The sequence below is a fragment of the Protopterus annectens genome, chromosome 5.part0 (genome assembly GCF_019279795.1).
Source record: "Protopterus annectens isolate FY-2018-M chromosome 5.part0, PAN1.0, whole genome shotgun sequence".
Lineage (NCBI taxonomy): Eukaryota > Metazoa > Chordata > Ceratodontiformes > Protopteridae > Protopterus > Protopterus annectens.
Genome location: NC_056735.1, coordinates 951783711 through 951801485, shown reverse-complemented (window position 1 = coordinate 951801485; position 17775 = coordinate 951783711). Strand labels below are relative to the sequence as shown.

At 41.7% G+C, this 17775-nt stretch overlaps 1 protein-coding gene across 1 annotated transcript in view; it reads left to right on the top strand.

The window, feature by feature from the left end:
* Positions 1-17775, top strand: part of RDX (radixin) — a 1792353-nt gene that overhangs the window by 1050340 nt on the left and 724238 nt on the right. The window contains 1 exon segment of the mRNA XM_044072720.1: positions 2940-3103. Within this exon segment, the coding sequence (XP_043928655.1) occupies positions 2940-3103 (164 nt within the window).

Genomic DNA, 17775 nt, shown 5'->3' with positions numbered 1-17775 from the left:
CTCAGTTTCTTACTGAAGTTAGTGAGGGAGTTGTTTCCATCCTGGGATTTTCCTCTTGTTCTGCAACAGTTTCTTCCTTCTGTTGTATAGTTTGTTTATAGCAGGGGACCACCAGATTGGCTTCCTTTTTTTGGAGGAGAGCATCTTGGTTCTATTTGGGATGGCACGATTCATGCATGAGTGGATGTGCTCGTACATTGCCTTAGTGTAGGATTCAGCAGTCAAACTTTCAGATCCCGTCAGCATGGGTGTCATGAAGTTTGTCACTTCTGATTTCAGGAGCATAAAGTTGGCTTTGGAGAATTTTTTTAAGGAGGTTTCCTTATTGGGGGGTGTGGGTGGGATGTGGATGTCAAGGGTGATTTTGCTTATGGTCAGACCTGACCAATGAGGGGGTGACCACTGGTGTGGAGTATCTGTCTCCCATGTTGGTAATGACCAGGTCTAGGATATTGGAGCCTGTGGTGGGACAATGGATTAGTTGATCCAGGGCCATCACTTATGGGTTATCCTTGCTGGGTAGCCCTTGGCCGGCCCGCATACCAGAGTAAAGGATTTCTGTTCTACGTTGGCTACAGGTTGCCCGAGACTGACGTCAGGTTGTCAGTGCTACAAAGAATGGCAGCCAACGCCATTACGTCAGTCTTGCTTGCCGTGGAGCCCAAAACAGAAGCAGTTTGCAAATGCATCAGTTGCCCGTTGCCAATGTGTGGGAGAATACTACTAAAGCTAAGTGCCCCATTGGGGATCATTTTTCTTGCACTTAACTGATGTCTAAAAAAGTAAATAACTGTCTCTGTTGTGGAAAACAAATACCACACCGCGAATTTCATAAAATCTGTGTGTAACTTGTTTAGGCCCAGACCACGACGTCCCCGGTTGTCTGTTCTGTGCCTTGTTTAACGCTAGTACCATCCGTAAAAGAGCTAATTTTGTAGGTAGGCATTTCAGGGAGGTTAGCCACTCTTGCAAAATGGCATCCGTCTGTCAATCGACTGTTGAAATTCCCAAAACAAGAAAAGATAAGGAGAGAGACAGACCTCAGAATGTTAGGCCCACAGATGATGCAAGTCAGAAGTCAGCCAGCCTTCCTTCCACTAGTTCAGCGGAACTCAGTGAGGCGCATTCGCAGCCCCTGATGACAGCTGTAGAGCCATCGCAGGCCTCTACCGAGACCCTTCTGGAGTCTGGTACACCGCCAGATCAGGCTCCTTCGACTGTTTTGACAGTTGCAGCACCTCGGTTAGGTCCACAGTTGCTTTGCAGGCACCGGCTTCTGAGGAGGCTTTTCAGGTGACTGACGCCAGGCCTAGACTAATGACCATACCACCAGCAAAAAACACTAGACCCATTGAATCTCTGAGGCTAAGAGCAAGGCCACTCCTGGAAGAGCCCCTTCTTCGGTGCCCAGTCACCAGTATCCCCCCATCCACCCAGCCCAGTCTCAACAGTTACTTAGAATGGCTGAAGGTTTAATTACCCTCATCAGGGGTAACCAGTCTACTCCAGCCAAAAGAAAAAGGGATCATTCACCTGAAGTGCTTTCAGAGTCTCAGTCTGAGGACTTTGAATTTCTAGACTCCAGATACACTTATGCAATCAGCGTATTGTGCGTTTTTTATATTTTATATTTTTTCTCCTAACAGATTTGTTTGTTTTTCAATTGAATTGTACAGGTTATAGGTCACCTTAAAGGTGAGAAAAGTTTTGAAATGATTTATTGTGGTCTCATTTTTTATATCACAAAAACCTGGCATTTTAACAGAGGTGTGTAAACTTTTTTTATCCACTGTAGGTATTTAATTGGATTTTTAAACACAACCATTAACTTTCACTTGTAAAGAATAAGATAAAGGATATTGAAGTGAAAATGAGACACACTGCATTCCTCTTTGCGTAAAAGAGAGAAATTTAAGAATTGTTAGTGGAAATAATTTGAGAGTTATTAGAGAATATAAAAATTTGTTCAGAAGGGTTAGCTAGGGAGTGGAATAAATTGAAACTTTATACTTGGTCTTTGACTTCATAAGCTTCAAATTCTCACCAGTGTATGCCTCAAATGTCTGACTGTACTAGAGTCAAATGTCTGTGTACTGTCTTTTATTTGTCCAAAATGTAAACCCATCCATCTAAAAGTTGCACAGTCCTGCCTTTGGTCTTTCCCCTTGATCTTCCTCCACTTCTCCAGTAATAATGGATAATCTTCAGTCATGCCCTTTTTTAGCATTTGCTGTCCTCTCCATAACTCCTCCAATTAGGTAATTTGTTTAAGTATATTTCTCTTTTAAAATTTATTTGCTTGTGATTTTGTAGTACCTGCTATCTTGGGTGTCAATTTTTGTTTTCTGCTCTATAGCTTGCTGTATGTTCATATACTTTTCTAATTTCATGTTAAATGCTTCCATCAGTTTTAGCCAAGATAACTAATTATTTTTTCTGAACTCTGCAACAAGCAGTCCACAAGCCTTTCAGTTGATCGCCATTTGCCATAGTTTCCATCTTCATTGTCAACAGTTGCTGCACTTCAGAGTGCGATTTTGTCATCCTCAGCCTTTTACCAAGCCTGGGCATGTATTTAGTACCGCTTCCTTTTTTTTTCCCTGCAGGAATCAGCAGCCCATTCACTTTGCTAACTTTTTTGATAAAGCAGTAATTTTATCTGCATTGCTTACACCATCACCAGTAGCACCTTGATTTTCTTATATTATGTTTTACAGCATTTGCATTGTTATTCCTGTATATTCTCTTTATTAGCATTCCACACCAGTTTTTCAATAGCTGTACATTTCTTAAAGAAGCCTTACTGTAGTTTAATTTTTTTTTAACTGAGTTAGGGAACTATAAATATGCTTTTAAATGATGTTCATACTGTCTTTGAGAACTTCTGTTGAAATGAAAAACTGATGTATCATATTCCTTCTGAAAATATTTTTGTTTAGGATTTTGTTTTTTATGCCCCACGTTTGAGAATTAATAAGCGTATTTTGGCGCTTTGTATGGGGAACCATGAATTGTACATGAGAAGAAGGAAGCCTGACACTATTGAAGTTCAGCAGATGAAGGCACAGGCTAGAGAGGAGAAACATCAGAAGCAGCTTGAGAGGTATGTTTCATAATGAGTGAAATGAAAAGTGTGACTAGCTGATAATTGACTTGTAAGTTAGATGAATGTATAGCCTTTAATTTAAGGATATAATACACAGGACTGTTGTACTTTCACTTTATTAAATACATACATTCGTTTCATTGCAGGAGTAAGAGTGGCCAATTGTTTCCTACATTTTGAATCCATTGAAGAATACACAGGTCATGTATTTGGCCTGAATCCATAGAAACAAAGCAGAAAGAAAATTAAAAAATAATTTTCCAAAACAGGTGCTATTCCCTTCACCATTCTTATATAATAGACAACTTGTTTGTACACTTTTGTCTCATCTCTTGTGATTGCACAGTTAAAAAGGTTTGGGCTCTACTCTTGTTGCAGTAGAGGGTAGCCTGTTCTCTGAGCGTGTGAATCAGTGTAGAAAGTTTTGAGCATGTTTTTGTGATTGACTACTGGTCTGCTGTTTATTTAGTCACTTTGTGCCTGTAAAGTTGTTGCATTTGTGCAATAAGTAGCATCACTCAGTGGTGTTTGGAAGCGTCTTGTATAGGACTGTGCCTTGTATAGCACTTAGGATCCAACTTTCTCTATAAGAAGCATCTCCATGTGATTGCTGAGTATCAAACTGCATGGGAAGCGCTTGGCTTGCACATACAATAGCATTTCCCTGTGTGCATAAACATCTGGCACCTTGGACAAGCACTTTCTTCCTCTCCCTGTAGACAGCTTGGTGAAAATAGTCATCCTGAGACAGTGTCTTGTGTTTACTGACAATCAGATACTGTATGTGAGATCCTAATAGAGACACTTAATGCTGGGTATTGTATATTGCAACTGGAAGCAAAACTTGACATAGTCAATATAAACAACAAATAGGTTGCCATAAATACACACCACCACATTCTCCTTATCATTCTCATTAATGGCCTAGTATGCAAACAAGCCTATACTGTGGCTCTAAAAAGCAATCCACTCAAACCTCAAATCCTTCCAAGACGCAACTATAACAATGGAGCTCTACAACAACCTTGTAAGCATTCTATCAAAGCAACAACCGCCATGATACAAGCAGCATTAACACAAGGTGCATCAACTCTTAAGCCCATAATCCAAACACTGGCACAAGCTAGTGTCCTAGTCATAGGTGATTCCATTGTGGGACGCACAAATATTCCACTCACCAAGCTGAACAAGGAAAGTGTCACTGTAAGTGCCTGCCCGTGCCCAGGCTGTGCCTTAACACCCACGCACTCAGCTCACAGAAGCACAAGTACCAGTACAACTCAGTTCATGCGGGTGTAAGTAACTGTAGAGCTCTCAGACTGTCCCATGCTGGTGTGAGTTTAACATTGAACTGCATTCTACAGTGTCCTGAGGGGTGATGTGATAGTATGAGCAAAAGATAATTGACTTTAACTGGTTTTGTTTTTGGTGTCATTCAAAGTGATTGTTAGTATGAGAGGGTTGACCTTCCACTCTGGTTTGCCAAGAATGGTCTGCACCTGCCTCCCTTGGGGTGACTTCCAAATATTGGCTAAAACTTTGTCTACCACTATAGTGCCTTTTTTAGTTAATGGCGTCAAATCTTCCAAAATAGCAAAACCTAACCAGGACAACCTGAAAGAATTATTGCTCAATTCCAGGAGCCTTAAACAGCAAGCTATCCTCACCCTGGAAAACAGACATATATGTAGTTGGAGACAAAGTTTGAAGCCACGGAGAGCACTACAGAGGTGCACAGCTATAATGCCTTCCACACATTTAGATCAGCTGTTGTGTGGAAAAGTCCAAAAGGTAGAAGGGTGTATGTTTTCATCAAAAACAGTCACACCTCAGTAGTAAAGAAGTATGACTCGCTTGAATTTCTCCAAGTACATCTCCCCATAAGCAAAGTCCCATACCATATTGTTGCAAACTATGAACCCTGCTGTATGACCCAGGATACCCATACCTGCACCTGCTGGAGTAATTGAACATGATGCTATAGTCGTGGGCAACTAATACTACCTTACTGTAGACTGAGAAACATGCACACATCCCAGCATGTAGGCCCAGAGATTCCTGGACTTTGATAGCACAAATTCTTTGGAACAACCTCAAAGGTAGTACCCAGCAGTGTGCTGAACTAATTGTAAATGGATCCCTTTATAAGGACCCAGAAGATGATGATGCAGTGGTGTAACAGTAGAGTTGTCACCTCACAGTAAGAGGTTCTCTGGTTCGATTCTCGGCTGGGGTGCCTTCTATGTGGAGTCTGCGTGTCCTCCCTGTGTTCACGCAGGTTTCCTCGGGGTGCTCTGGTTTCCTCCCACATTACAAAAGACATGCATCTGGAGCATTTCTCCCCAGGCCTCCACTGAAATTTGGCTTCGTTCCAAGTCGGATTTTCCCAGTTAACAAATGTTAAATAAATATAGCAAATCTACTATCTGACAGATTTAATTCCATCTCTTCCCCCTGTCTCCTCCCAGGAAATACCCATGGCCGTAATACTCCCGTTTATCAGTAGCAAGCAGGTCCTTAGTGTGCTCTCCAAGGCAAAAAAAAAAAAAATAGTGCATTTATGGGCCCACCAACACCCTTGACCGGATCTTCACAAACCTGGGGGGACCTTTGTACCCACCCATGTCTGACATCCTGACTTGTCAAGTTGGACCATAAAGTGGTCTCCATTGAAATTAAGGTAAACACGGTTACACATCTAACTTCCAAGCACTCAGGAATTTTTCTGAAGCTAACCTAATAAAGACAAAGTTTCAGGTCCCGCAAATTATGTGAACTCCACTGTCTGTGCAGAAATGTTTTCAGAAACCTTATTTCATTATGTAAATAACTGCTTCAAGGCAGCAGTATCCAGCTGGAACACACAACGGACCACCTCAAAACAACCAGCTGCCCTGGTGGAACCCTAGTGTCAGTAAGCTATGTAACAAAAGGAAGAAAACCTTGGCCAAATCCAGGAAGGGCAATGACCAGTACAGCAAGAATCCTGTCATCAGAATAATCAACTCATGAGTGTTAAGTCCAACAAAGCTAAATTTGAGGTGAAGATAGCTTCACAGGCAAAAGATAACCATAAGACTTACTTCAGCTGTGTCCGCAACATCAATAGTAGTACCCAACAGTGTGCTGAACTAATTGTAAATGGGACCATTTATACAGAACCAGAGGATTTAGCAAATCTAGTAGCTGACAGATTTAATTCCAACCCCCCCCCCAGTCACTTCCCAAGAGATATCCATGACCGTAATGCTCTAGTTTATCATTGGCAGACAGGTCCTCGTGTTGTCCAAGGCAAAAAAGATACTGCGCTTATGGGCCCTGATAATACCTCAGGATGCCTTTTAAGTAGTATGAAGTTTGATACGGCCAGCCATCTTGAATCACTGTTCAGTCTTTGGCTCCAAACTTGCTTTGTGTCTAGCAGATAGAGGACTGCAGCAATTATTCCTGTATACAGGGCAGGCCATCTACTGACCTGGCTAACTACAGATCCATATGTCTGACTAGTTTAATTTGCAAGGCCATGGAAAGTATCATTGTGGATATTATAAATAAAGACATAGGGGATCTTCTGACAATGGATCCAGCACACTTCGGCAGATCATGCCTTCCCAACCTGGTAGAATGTTTTGAGTGCGTCACAAAAGCCATGGGCAAAAATAGTACATACTGCCTATCTTAATCTGGCCAAGAATTTTGAATACTATTCCCCATTCGGGCATTGTCAGCAAACTCACTAAACAGGTAGGTAAGCCCCATTGTTGCCTGCTGGATAGACAGCTAGCTCATAAATAAGACACAGGAGACAAGGATGGGGCACTAGCGCCACAAAAAGACCAGTCACCACTGGAGTCCCTTAAGGCTGGGGCCACACCTTTTGGTATTAATTTTATGGAAGTTAAAGCTAACATTAAAGGCCTCCAGTTTGGCCACATTTGCAAAGATGACTTTAAACTTAGGAGTTATTGAATCCCTCAGGGATAGAAATATCTTCAAAGAAGGCTTGTCGCAAACCAATAGCTGGTGCAAGGACATGGTATAAAATTGAACCAAAAAAATGCGTAATAACATCCTTTGGTTAGACATCCACCCCTACAAATTACCACACAGACATTACACCCCTAAAATTTGACATAGTGGTTAGGTACTTGGGAACCTATGTGGTCAGCGACTTGGCCTTTGACCATCTTTTGTCTATGGTTGTAAGGAAATCATTCTGTGCTGCACAACTTATAAGCAAAGGTATGGCTGGCCTCCACGTTCAGAGATGTCATTGTTCCCCTATACTTGGCTCTCATCAGACTAGTCATTAAGTATGTGGTAACCAAATAAATATGGGGATCCAAAAGGAGTAAATGCTCTCGATATACAACAATAAATAGCGATAAAACTGATAAGAAATATCAAGAGCAACGCAATGAAGGGCATAAACAGCAACGTAAATGCAAACTTGAATATCCACAACCACGATACTCCAAGATGATGTAAAAACAAATTTAATTGAGTGCACAGAGGTTAGCGCTTTCGCGGTTAGCTTCATCAGACCAAGACCAAACATTAAAATTCAGTTTAAAAAACCTAAAAGGCGGGAAACTTCATTGAAGATTTAAAGCAAAATCACACTGACAATAAAATCAACAATAAAACAAGTGCTGACTGGCTAATATGCACACAGAAAAGCTATACACATAAGTACAAACATATAACAGCAAAGCACATCTTGATTCTATGAATATATAAATAAATACAATACAATACAAATACTGTGCAAGAAAAGTATGCAAAAAGCATATATATACAAGTCACTAATGACCATAAAGTATAACAAACTATACATGAAAACATATATAGCAAACATACTGACTGCATACCAAATCTATAACACTAATAATCAAAAATAGATGATGTATAAGGATTTGTCAATAAGACGATGTCACAATCCCTCACCCTCTAATTTTCAAACGCCTCATCTTTAAATAAGGCTTAATTGGAACCTTTCCATTCAAACCTGGAGGCATATCTGACCTCAGTCGAATGATCCAATCACTCTCCCTCGATTCGGTCAGATTAAATACATCACCACCTCTATTAGATATATGCATTAATTCCAGTATTCTAAACCTGAAAGAATGGTCACTACTGTAATCTATAACATGCTTCGCCAATGCGTTGTGAGTAGTACCTTTTCTCATATGGTATATGTGCTCCCGCATCCTATCCCTAAGACACCTGTTGGTCTTACCAATATAGAATGCGGGGCACAATGTGCAAGTGGCCAGGTACACGACATTGGTAGACATACAATCACCACTTGCCCGCATTTTAAAAATACCCAAACCATTAGGATGAGTGAAAACAGGGTCAGAATTTATATATGAACAAAAATTACAATGTTTACATGGTTTAGTTAATCGAACATCATCATTCGGACCCTTGTATGGTACCTTTGGATAACACAATAATTTCCTAAGATTCATCTTGTTCTTATAGATGAATCTGGGTTTATCACCCACTATCTCTCTTACCGCTGGGTCGACTGATAGAATATGCCAATGTGAGTTGATAATATCTTTCACAACCCCAACGTCACTGGTGTAAAAAATAGGACACATAATTCCATTGGGGACTGCCTTAGTTCCTACATCTGATGTTACTTCAGGTACCACAACCTGCTTGTGAGAGAAATATGGGGCCGCCCTATTTCTCCTTAAATCATCCATTTCTCTGATACTAACCGTTAGGTCACGTTCTGTATACCCACGTTCCCTAAACCTCCGGGTCAAGTCATTAACTTCATCTTCATAGCAAGTAGCTATAGGATTGTACCTGGAAACACGCATGGCTTGGCCACGCACTATGTTCCTGTATACATATCCCGGGTGCATGCTGTGCCGATGTAAAATTGCATTCCTATGACAGGGCTTCCTATAGAGTCCTGTGTTTATCAACCCCCCATCAAGTTTTTCTACATATATATCCAGAAAAGATAACTAATTCTCAGAATACTCTACTGTAAATTTCAAAAAATCGGTACTGCTGTTAAGCTCTCCCGTGAAATCAGCCAATTCCTCAATGGTACCTTCCCATAACATAAACAGATCGTCAACAAAACGTCTGTAGAATGTTTCCAGGTACAATCCTATAGCTACTTGCTATGAAGTTAATGACTTGACCCGGAGGTTTAGGGAACGTGGGTATACAGAACGTGACCTAACGGTTAGTATCAGAGAAATGGATGATTTAAGGAGAAATAGGGCGGCCCCATATTTCTCTCACAAGCAGGTTGTGGTACCTGAAGTAACATCAGATGTAGGAACTAAGGCAGTCCCCAATGGAATTATGTGTCCTATTTTTTACACCAGTGACGTTGGGGTTGTGAAAGATATTATCAACTCACATTGGCATATTCTATCAGTCGACCCAGCGGTAAGAGAGATAGTGGGTGATAAACCCAGATTCATCTATAAGGACAAGATGAATCTTAGGAAATTATTGTGTTATCCAAAGGTACCATACAAGGGTCCGAATGATGATGTTCGATTAACTAAACCATGTAAACATTGTAATTTTTGTTCATATATAAATTCTGACCCTGTTTTCACTCATCCTAATGGTTTGGGTATTTTTAAAATGCGGGCAAGTGGTGATTGTATGTCTACCAATGTCGTGTACCTGGCCACTTGCACATTGTGCCCCGCATTCTATATTGGTAAGACCAACAGGTGTCTTAGGGATAGGATGCGGGAGCACATATACCATATGAGAAAAGGTACTACTCACAACGCATTGGCGAAGCATGTTATAGATTACAGTAGTGACCATTCTTTCAGGTTTAGAATACTGGAATTAATGCATATATCTAATAGAGGTGGTGATGTATTTAATCTGACCGAATCGAGGGAGAGTGATTGGATCATTCGACTGAGGTCAGATATGCCTCCAGGTTTGAATGGAAAGGTTCCAATTAAGCCTTATTTAAAGATGAGGCGTTTGAAAATTAGAGGGTGAGGGATTGTGACATCGTCTTATTGACAAATCCTTATACATCATCTATTTTTGATTATTAGTGTTATAGATTTGGTATGCAGTCAGTATTTTTGCTATATATGTTTTCATGTATAGTTTGTTATACTTTATGGTCATTAGTGACTTGTATATATATATGCTTTTTGCATACTTTTCTTGCACAGTATTTGTATTGTATTGTATTTATTTATATATGCATAGAATCAAGATGTGCTTTGCTGTTATATGTTTGTACTTATGTGTATAGCTTTTCTGTGTGCATATTAGCCAGTCAGCACTTGTTTTATTGTTGATTTTATTGTCAGTGTGATTTTGCTTTAAATATTCAATGAAGTTTCCCGCCTTTTAGGTTTTTTAAACTGAATTTTAATGTTTGGTCTTGGTCTGATGAAGCTAACCGCGAAAGCGCTAACCTCTGTGCACTCAATTAAATTTGTTTTTACATCATCTTGGAGTATCGTGTTTGTGGATATTCAAGTTTGCATTTACGTTGCTGTTTATGCCCTTCATTGCGTTGCTCTTGATATTTCTTATCAGTTTTATAGTCATTAAGTATATTGCTCCCTTTGAATTGTACCTTGCCATGCTTTTGCAACAACTAGAATGCCCACACAAGTTCCGCCACGAAAAGAATGCAAGAGGTACTTTAGCAAATTGTATACTTTAGGCCCTGGAATGTTTTTAAACCACGCTGGTTTATGCTTCCTGATTTGTTTTACATTTTATTTATTGCCTAATAGAGTTACATCTGTTAGTATGTTTTAAATTTGTAGTTTTGAACATTTTTTCCAGTAAGCAGTGAAACAAAATGGATTAACAAGTAATGACAAAAGTACTCGCTTAACATTTCAACCATAAAAGACCACTCAAACTTCTGTCATTATAGTCCAACAATATCTGTACTCATCAGTCACCATTTAAACTTTAGAAACACTAATCATCCAACTCAATTCCATATTCATGGGTGACTTTAATTACCCCACTATAAACTGGGAATCCTATATGACATTAAACGTACATACACAGAGAGAGATTCCTGGATTTTCTAAACATAAGCTCCCTGGACCAGATAGTCAGTACACCAACAAGGGGTACAACCATAATGGATCTGGTCCTTGCTAATATGAGAGAGTGCTGCACACCCTTTACTGTATTGTCTTCCCTGGTAAGGTCTGACTACAAAATTGTCTCCCTTGAAGTAGAAATAAAACCTAGACCCCCCCCAGCTAAACCTGGAATATTCAGGAACTATTCTAAGGCTAACCTCCTGCTATTAAGTGAGAGCCTGGCAACATTTCAAGCCCCGTAAACCCTGAGAACACTGTTGCCTATGCAGAACTGTTCACAGAAACCCTGTACAAGCATGTTGGTAGCTGCATAGAGGCAGCTATACCCACCAAGAAGAAGTACAGAACTAACTTAAAAAAACACCCTAGTGGAATCACAAAATCAACAGGCTATATAACAGGACAAAGAAAATCATGGCAAAAATTGTGAGGTGCAGCACCCAGAAGGATAAAAGCACTCTCATCAAACTAAACAAACAATTCAGATGAAAGGTAAAGTCTACCAAATCCAAATGTGAGGTAAGTTTGGCCTCCCAGGCCAAGGAAAACAACAAAGCATTCTTTAGCTATGTCCACAACCTCAAAGGCAATACACAGTTGTGTGCAGAGCTTAATGTAAATGGAGTCACCTGTACTGAGCCAGAAGACATAGCAAACTTCCTGGTTTGATAAATTCAGCTCCAACTTTACCCCCCCCCCCAACCTTCCCTCAGGAAATAGCAAGTAAAACTCCCCCTACTATCATTTGGGAACAGGTTCTTACTGCTCTCTCTAAGACCAAGAACACTGCATCAGTGGGCCCAGACAGTATCCCAGGATGCCTTCTAAATAGGATGAAACATGACCTATCTGGGCATCTAGAAATACTATTTTACTGTAGCCTCCAAACTGGTTTCATGCCTGATGAATGGAGAAAAGCAACAGTCATCTCTGTGCACAAGGGTGGGCCATCTACAGACCCTAGAAACTACAAACCCATAAGTCTCACTAGTCTTACATGTAAAACTATGGAAAGAATTATCATGGAGGTGATTAGTAAAGATATATTTATTTTATATATTTAACATTTGTTTACCAGGATAGTCCAGCTGGACAACTGGTGTCCATTTTCAGCGGAGTCCTGGGGAGAAAAGCTCCAAATGGTACAGAATGTGAAAATAATGGCAGTGATTAATTACAAAAGTATGAATTGAAATGGATAGAGGCATTTATAGTACATAATCGGAAGCATAATGGATGAAGTTAATACACAAGTCTTACTCCATGCAGAAGAACATATTGTAACAAAGTATATACAGATCTTAACAATATAAACACTATGTATAGTAAGCCAGGTTGTAGCTATATATACAATATTTATGGATGCCATTAGTTAGAGAAGTTGGTGAAACCCAGAGCATAAAGGAGTAAATGTATAGTCTGCTATAAGGTAAACTGTAGGAGTTGGAGTGGTTTCAGTGGGGAGGGTTGCAGTTACAAAGGCAGTTATGGTAGAGGTAATCTTTAGGGAGATTTTTGAATGCCAAAGTTTGAATTTGTATTCTGAGGTCTGGAGGCACGGTGTTCCATCTTTTTGCTACTGCGTTGGAGAAAACAGAATCCCCTTAGCTGTTTTTGCAGGGGGGTAGTAGTTATCAGTGCCTTATTGTTGGATCTTGGGGTTCTGTTGGAGGTATAGAAGCTTAAGAGACCAGATAGGGAAGGAGTTTTCTCTGGATAGTATAATGTTTGGTGAGCAGGAGTTGGTAATAATGTAGTAGGTTGGGGAATTCGTGCCAGTGTATTAATTGCAGGGATTGGCAGTGGTGGGTATGAGATTTGGCTTTATTTGTGAACCTTGCTATTTTGTTATAGCAGATAGAAAGTTTGTATAGGTCGAATTTATGTTTGCAAGTACTGGGGACGTGTAGAGTACTGTGGACAGGAGGTGAGTTCTTGCAATGTCAATTCGTGCCTTAGAGGTAAGGAGCTTTTTGCAGTGATAAAGGGTGCCTATTTTTTTTGTGAACTTTGGTTGTAGAGATGTGTTTATTGAATTTTAGTTGAGGGTCAGTTGTAAGTCCGAGAAGTTTGGCCTCTGATACTGGGGAGATTACTGAGTTGTTATTAGAGAGTATAGAGAAGTTGGGGTCACTGGGCTTTGGTTGGTGAAATAACATAAGTTAGGTTTTCTTGGGATTTAATATTAGTTGTGCCTTATTTAGCCAATTTTCAATGTCTGTAAAGGATTCTTGGGCTTTTTGCTGGAGGAGCTGGATGTCTGGGGCTGAGCAGATAAGGGTTGTGTCATCTGCGTATTGGACTATGTCTGCTTTTGTTGTAGCTAACTGGCATTGATTTGTGAAGATGTTGAAGAGCAAGGGGCCTAAAATAGAGCCCTGTGGGACCCCAAGTGTAATGGGGACTGGTGGGATAAGGAGTTGAGCCATTTGACAGACTGTTGGTAGTTGCCTAAGTAACTTTGGAATCAGAGTAGGGAGGGAATATCGATGTTGACGGATAGATAGGATAGAAGTTTGTTGTGGAAAGCCGTATCAGATGCTTTGGATAGATCTAGGAAGGTAGCAGAAACTAGATTGCCTTGGTTCCTGAGTGCATTGATGGCATTGGTGAAGTTAATCAGGGCGGTGGTGGTACTATGGAATGGACGGAATCCATGTTGCAATGTGGATAGGAGATTGTTAGAGAAAAGGTAAGTGAGGAGTTGGTGGTGGATATATTTTTCTTAGATCTTAGGGGTGAGAGGATTGCGATAGGGACAGTAGTTGGAGAGGTCAGTAGAGGGGCCCCCTTTGTGAGGGGGAATGATGATTGAGGTCTTCCACAAGGATGGGACAGTTTTTTTTTTTTTTTTTTTGATGGATCTGTTTATTAGTAGTGAGCTGGGGAAAGTTGTGGTCTGGGATGAGAGTTGAAAGTATTCAGTTTGATGATTATCGACTGCTAGGTGGCTGGTTTGAGTTTAGGTAGGTATATGTTCTTCATGTTTCACTGTTGCAGGCATCACATTTGGGTTATCCCTACCAGGGTAGCCCTCTGCCAGCCTGAATACCAGTGACTTAGTATTTCTGCTTTGGTTGCTGTCACTTGAGGACTGACGTCAGGTTGTCAGTAATATAAAGTAAGGCAGCCGACGCCATTACACCAGTCTGTCTTGCCGTGGAGAATGAAGCAGAAACAGCTTGCATGATTGCCGGTCGGTCGCTACCCGATTGCCGTCTAACGAATTGAAGTTGAAGTCTTCTAAAGCTAAGTACCCCGTTGGGGATCCTTTTTTCTTGCACTAACCGATGTCAGAAAAAAGTTAATAATTGTCTCGCCTGTGGAAATAACACACTGAGACTTCCATTCTTACTGCATTACTTGTTTAGGCCCAGACCACAACATCCCCTGTTGTCGCTTCTGTGCTTTGTTCAATGCCAGAACTATCTGTCGTCGGGCCCTTATTGTAGCCAGATATTTTCGCTTACAGTCCTTGAATTCTGAAATGGCTTTGATAAGCCATCCGACAGCAGATCTTCCAAAAAAAACGTAAAGTTAAAGACAGAGACAGACCGCACAGGTCCAAACCTACCGATGATGCTTCGTTAAGCTAGTCATCAGTTTGCCGGTCCTCAGTGAGGTGCTTTCACAGCCCCTGATGCCCACTTCTGTGGATTCGCAGGCCGCTACTGAGACCCTTCCAGAGTCTGGTATGCCACAAAACTCTATTTGACTAAGGATCCTGCGGTTGTTTCTACCTTGGATGGGTCCAGAGCCGCTGAGCAGGCATCAGCTTCCGAGCAAGTCCTTTGCACTTCCGATTCTCGACACAGACTGATGTCTTCATTCGTGAGTACCATTCCTTCAAAGAATGACCGGGTTTCTTAGGCCCAGGGTGCAAACCACAGCCAAGAAACCGACGACCCACTCTCAGGCGTCTGCTACCTTGCCTCAGTCTCAAATGCTTAAAATGACAGAAGACCTTATCATGCTGATCAGGGGAAGCCAAGCTACACCCTCCAAAAGGAAAAGAGATCTGTCCCCTGTAGTTTTGTCTGAACAAGAATCAGATGAATCTGATGCATCTGAATATGAAAGCATGCAACTCCTCTCCACTTATGAGGGTTTTAATGCAAAGAATTCCATTCCTTCAGCCTCTTCCCCCAGAGGCTTTTTCCTTTGGGGAAACTCTGCATACCTTAAGAGAGCATTTCCACTGGGAGAGTCAAGACTACCCTTAGTCTAAAAAGACACTCTGGGAATTCCTAGATCTTCCACAACACAGACCCTTGGCCATCTCCTCCAGTCCTGGATGTTGTGGAGGATGTTTTCCTGGAGTCCAGCTTGACTCCTGCTGCCAGAAAACTAGACAGGTACTATATACAGTCCCTGACTCGCACAAATATCTTTTTAAAAATCCTACTGCTGACCCTGAAGTCATTTCTGAAGGGCCTAAAGGGATTAAAGCAACCTCTGCTAAGAATCCCACCCCCTCGGACAGGGATTCCCAAGCATTGGACGGATGGGGTAAAAAAAAGTATACATCTCAGCTACTCTTGCTATCAGGGCACTAAATTGTCAGTTCCATATGCTGAAATTTCAGCAATATACCTTGGAACTCCTTAAACAAAAAATGTCTTCCTTTCCTGCTTGAGCAGAATCTAAAGAATTACAAGAGTTAATGCATTGTGCAAGTCAAGTAACTAAACACACCTTGCACTATGGTTATGATACCCTAGAAGCTTCTTACAGGGCAGCAGTCACTGGATCTCTCATTACAAGGCATGCATGGCCCAAGGACCACTGGGTTCTGAACATTGTGTCTCAGGGATACAGATTTTCCTTCCACACCCTTCCAACCCTGAAAGGGTTCCCAGATCTACCACCAAATCAGTGGGCAGAGGCTCAAAAGCAAATCCTTTCACTGCTCTTTGTGAGGGCAATAGAGCATGTACCTGCAGAAAAGATAGGCCAAGGTTTCTACTCCAGACTTTTCCTGGTGCCCAGAAAAGAGGGCACCTGTTGCCCCATCCTTGCTCTATCCATTCTAAACACCTTCCGGGTGATCCCAAAATTCAAAATGCTTACCCTCCAGCAGCTGCTACCCATGCTGTCCAAGGACGCTTGGCTAGCCACCCTAGATCTAAAAGAGGCCTACTTCCACATTCCTATCAGGGAATCATGCAGGAATTATCTCCGCTTCAGGGCAGGATCTCTACACTTTCAGTTCTCTGTGCTTCCCTTTGCCTTTTCTGCTGCTCTGAGTTTTCACAAAATGGCTCCGGCCATTGCCTTTTGCAGACAAAGAAATATTCATATTTACCCATACTTGGATGACTGTCTTATTCAGGCAGACAGCCAGGAAAAGCTGCTCAAACACCTGGCTTTTGTAAAGACCCTACTAACATCCCTAGGGTACACAATCAATGAAAAGAAATCCAAACAGGTGCCCAGACAAAGGATAATCTTCCTGGGAGCAAGTCTGGACACAGCATCCCAGATGACATTCCTTGCACCAGTGAAACAAATTTTCCTGACAGCCTACTTCTCTCAACTAGCCACCAGGCCCCAGCTATCTGCAAGGAAGATCCTGCAAGCTTTGGGGTTCATGGCATCTTGCATGCTACTCATTCCATATGCCAGACTGCATATGAAGAAACTTCAGTGGTACCTAAAGAGCCTTTGGTGTCAACACTCTCAAGACCTGGAAACTCTTCTACCTGTAATTCATTGCCTCAGAAAATATTTTCTATGGTGGGCAACAGCATGCTCCCACAACAAGGGACTGCCTTTTTCCCCACCCCCGCCTCCCAGACCCTCAACACAGACTCATCAGACTATGCTTGGAGTGCATACCTGGATGGCAGGTGCATACAGGGCCAGTGGGGCCCGCAGCAAATCCCTCTGCACATCCTTCAAAAAGATGATGGCTGTGCCGCATGTCATTTATAGCTTATAGGTTCATAGGTTCATACTAGGCTATCTGCCCTAGGGCATTTATGAGCCTAGCCAGAGTGTGTTTGGCTTTCGCCACCCATTTTAAATGAATTTTGCTATGCCCTTTTTCACGGTTAGTATACTGTGCCTCTGTCTAACAGTGACACAGAAGTGACCTCTATCTAACAGTGACACAGGTTTACCCCTGGTATCACTTCTATCTCCCATCCACTCATCAAGATTTCTCTTGAAGAGGGTCAATGAAGGACTCTGCCTAACTTGGACTGGGATTTTATTCCGGAGTGAAGGGAGCCTCTGGGTTACGATTCTGTCCCTCCAGCATGTCCTATTTATTTCAGTGCTGAGGTTCAAGTCTCTCGAGTGCGTAGCTCGATGGGATTTGGATTTTCTGAGGTGCAGCATGTCCATTAATTCCGGGTTGGACATGGCTTTATACGTCAGCACAGATCGCCTCTGAGCAGGTGGTATGCCACTGAGTAGAGCTGGAGTTTCTTTAACCGGGCAGCATATGGCTTCTGTTTGAGCCCTTTGATCCTCTTGGTGAGGTACTTTTGGGGTCTTTCCAGTTGCTGCAGGTGTCTGGTAAGGTACATCCCAAAAGGGACATTGTACTCAATTATGGGCCTGATGAGGGAT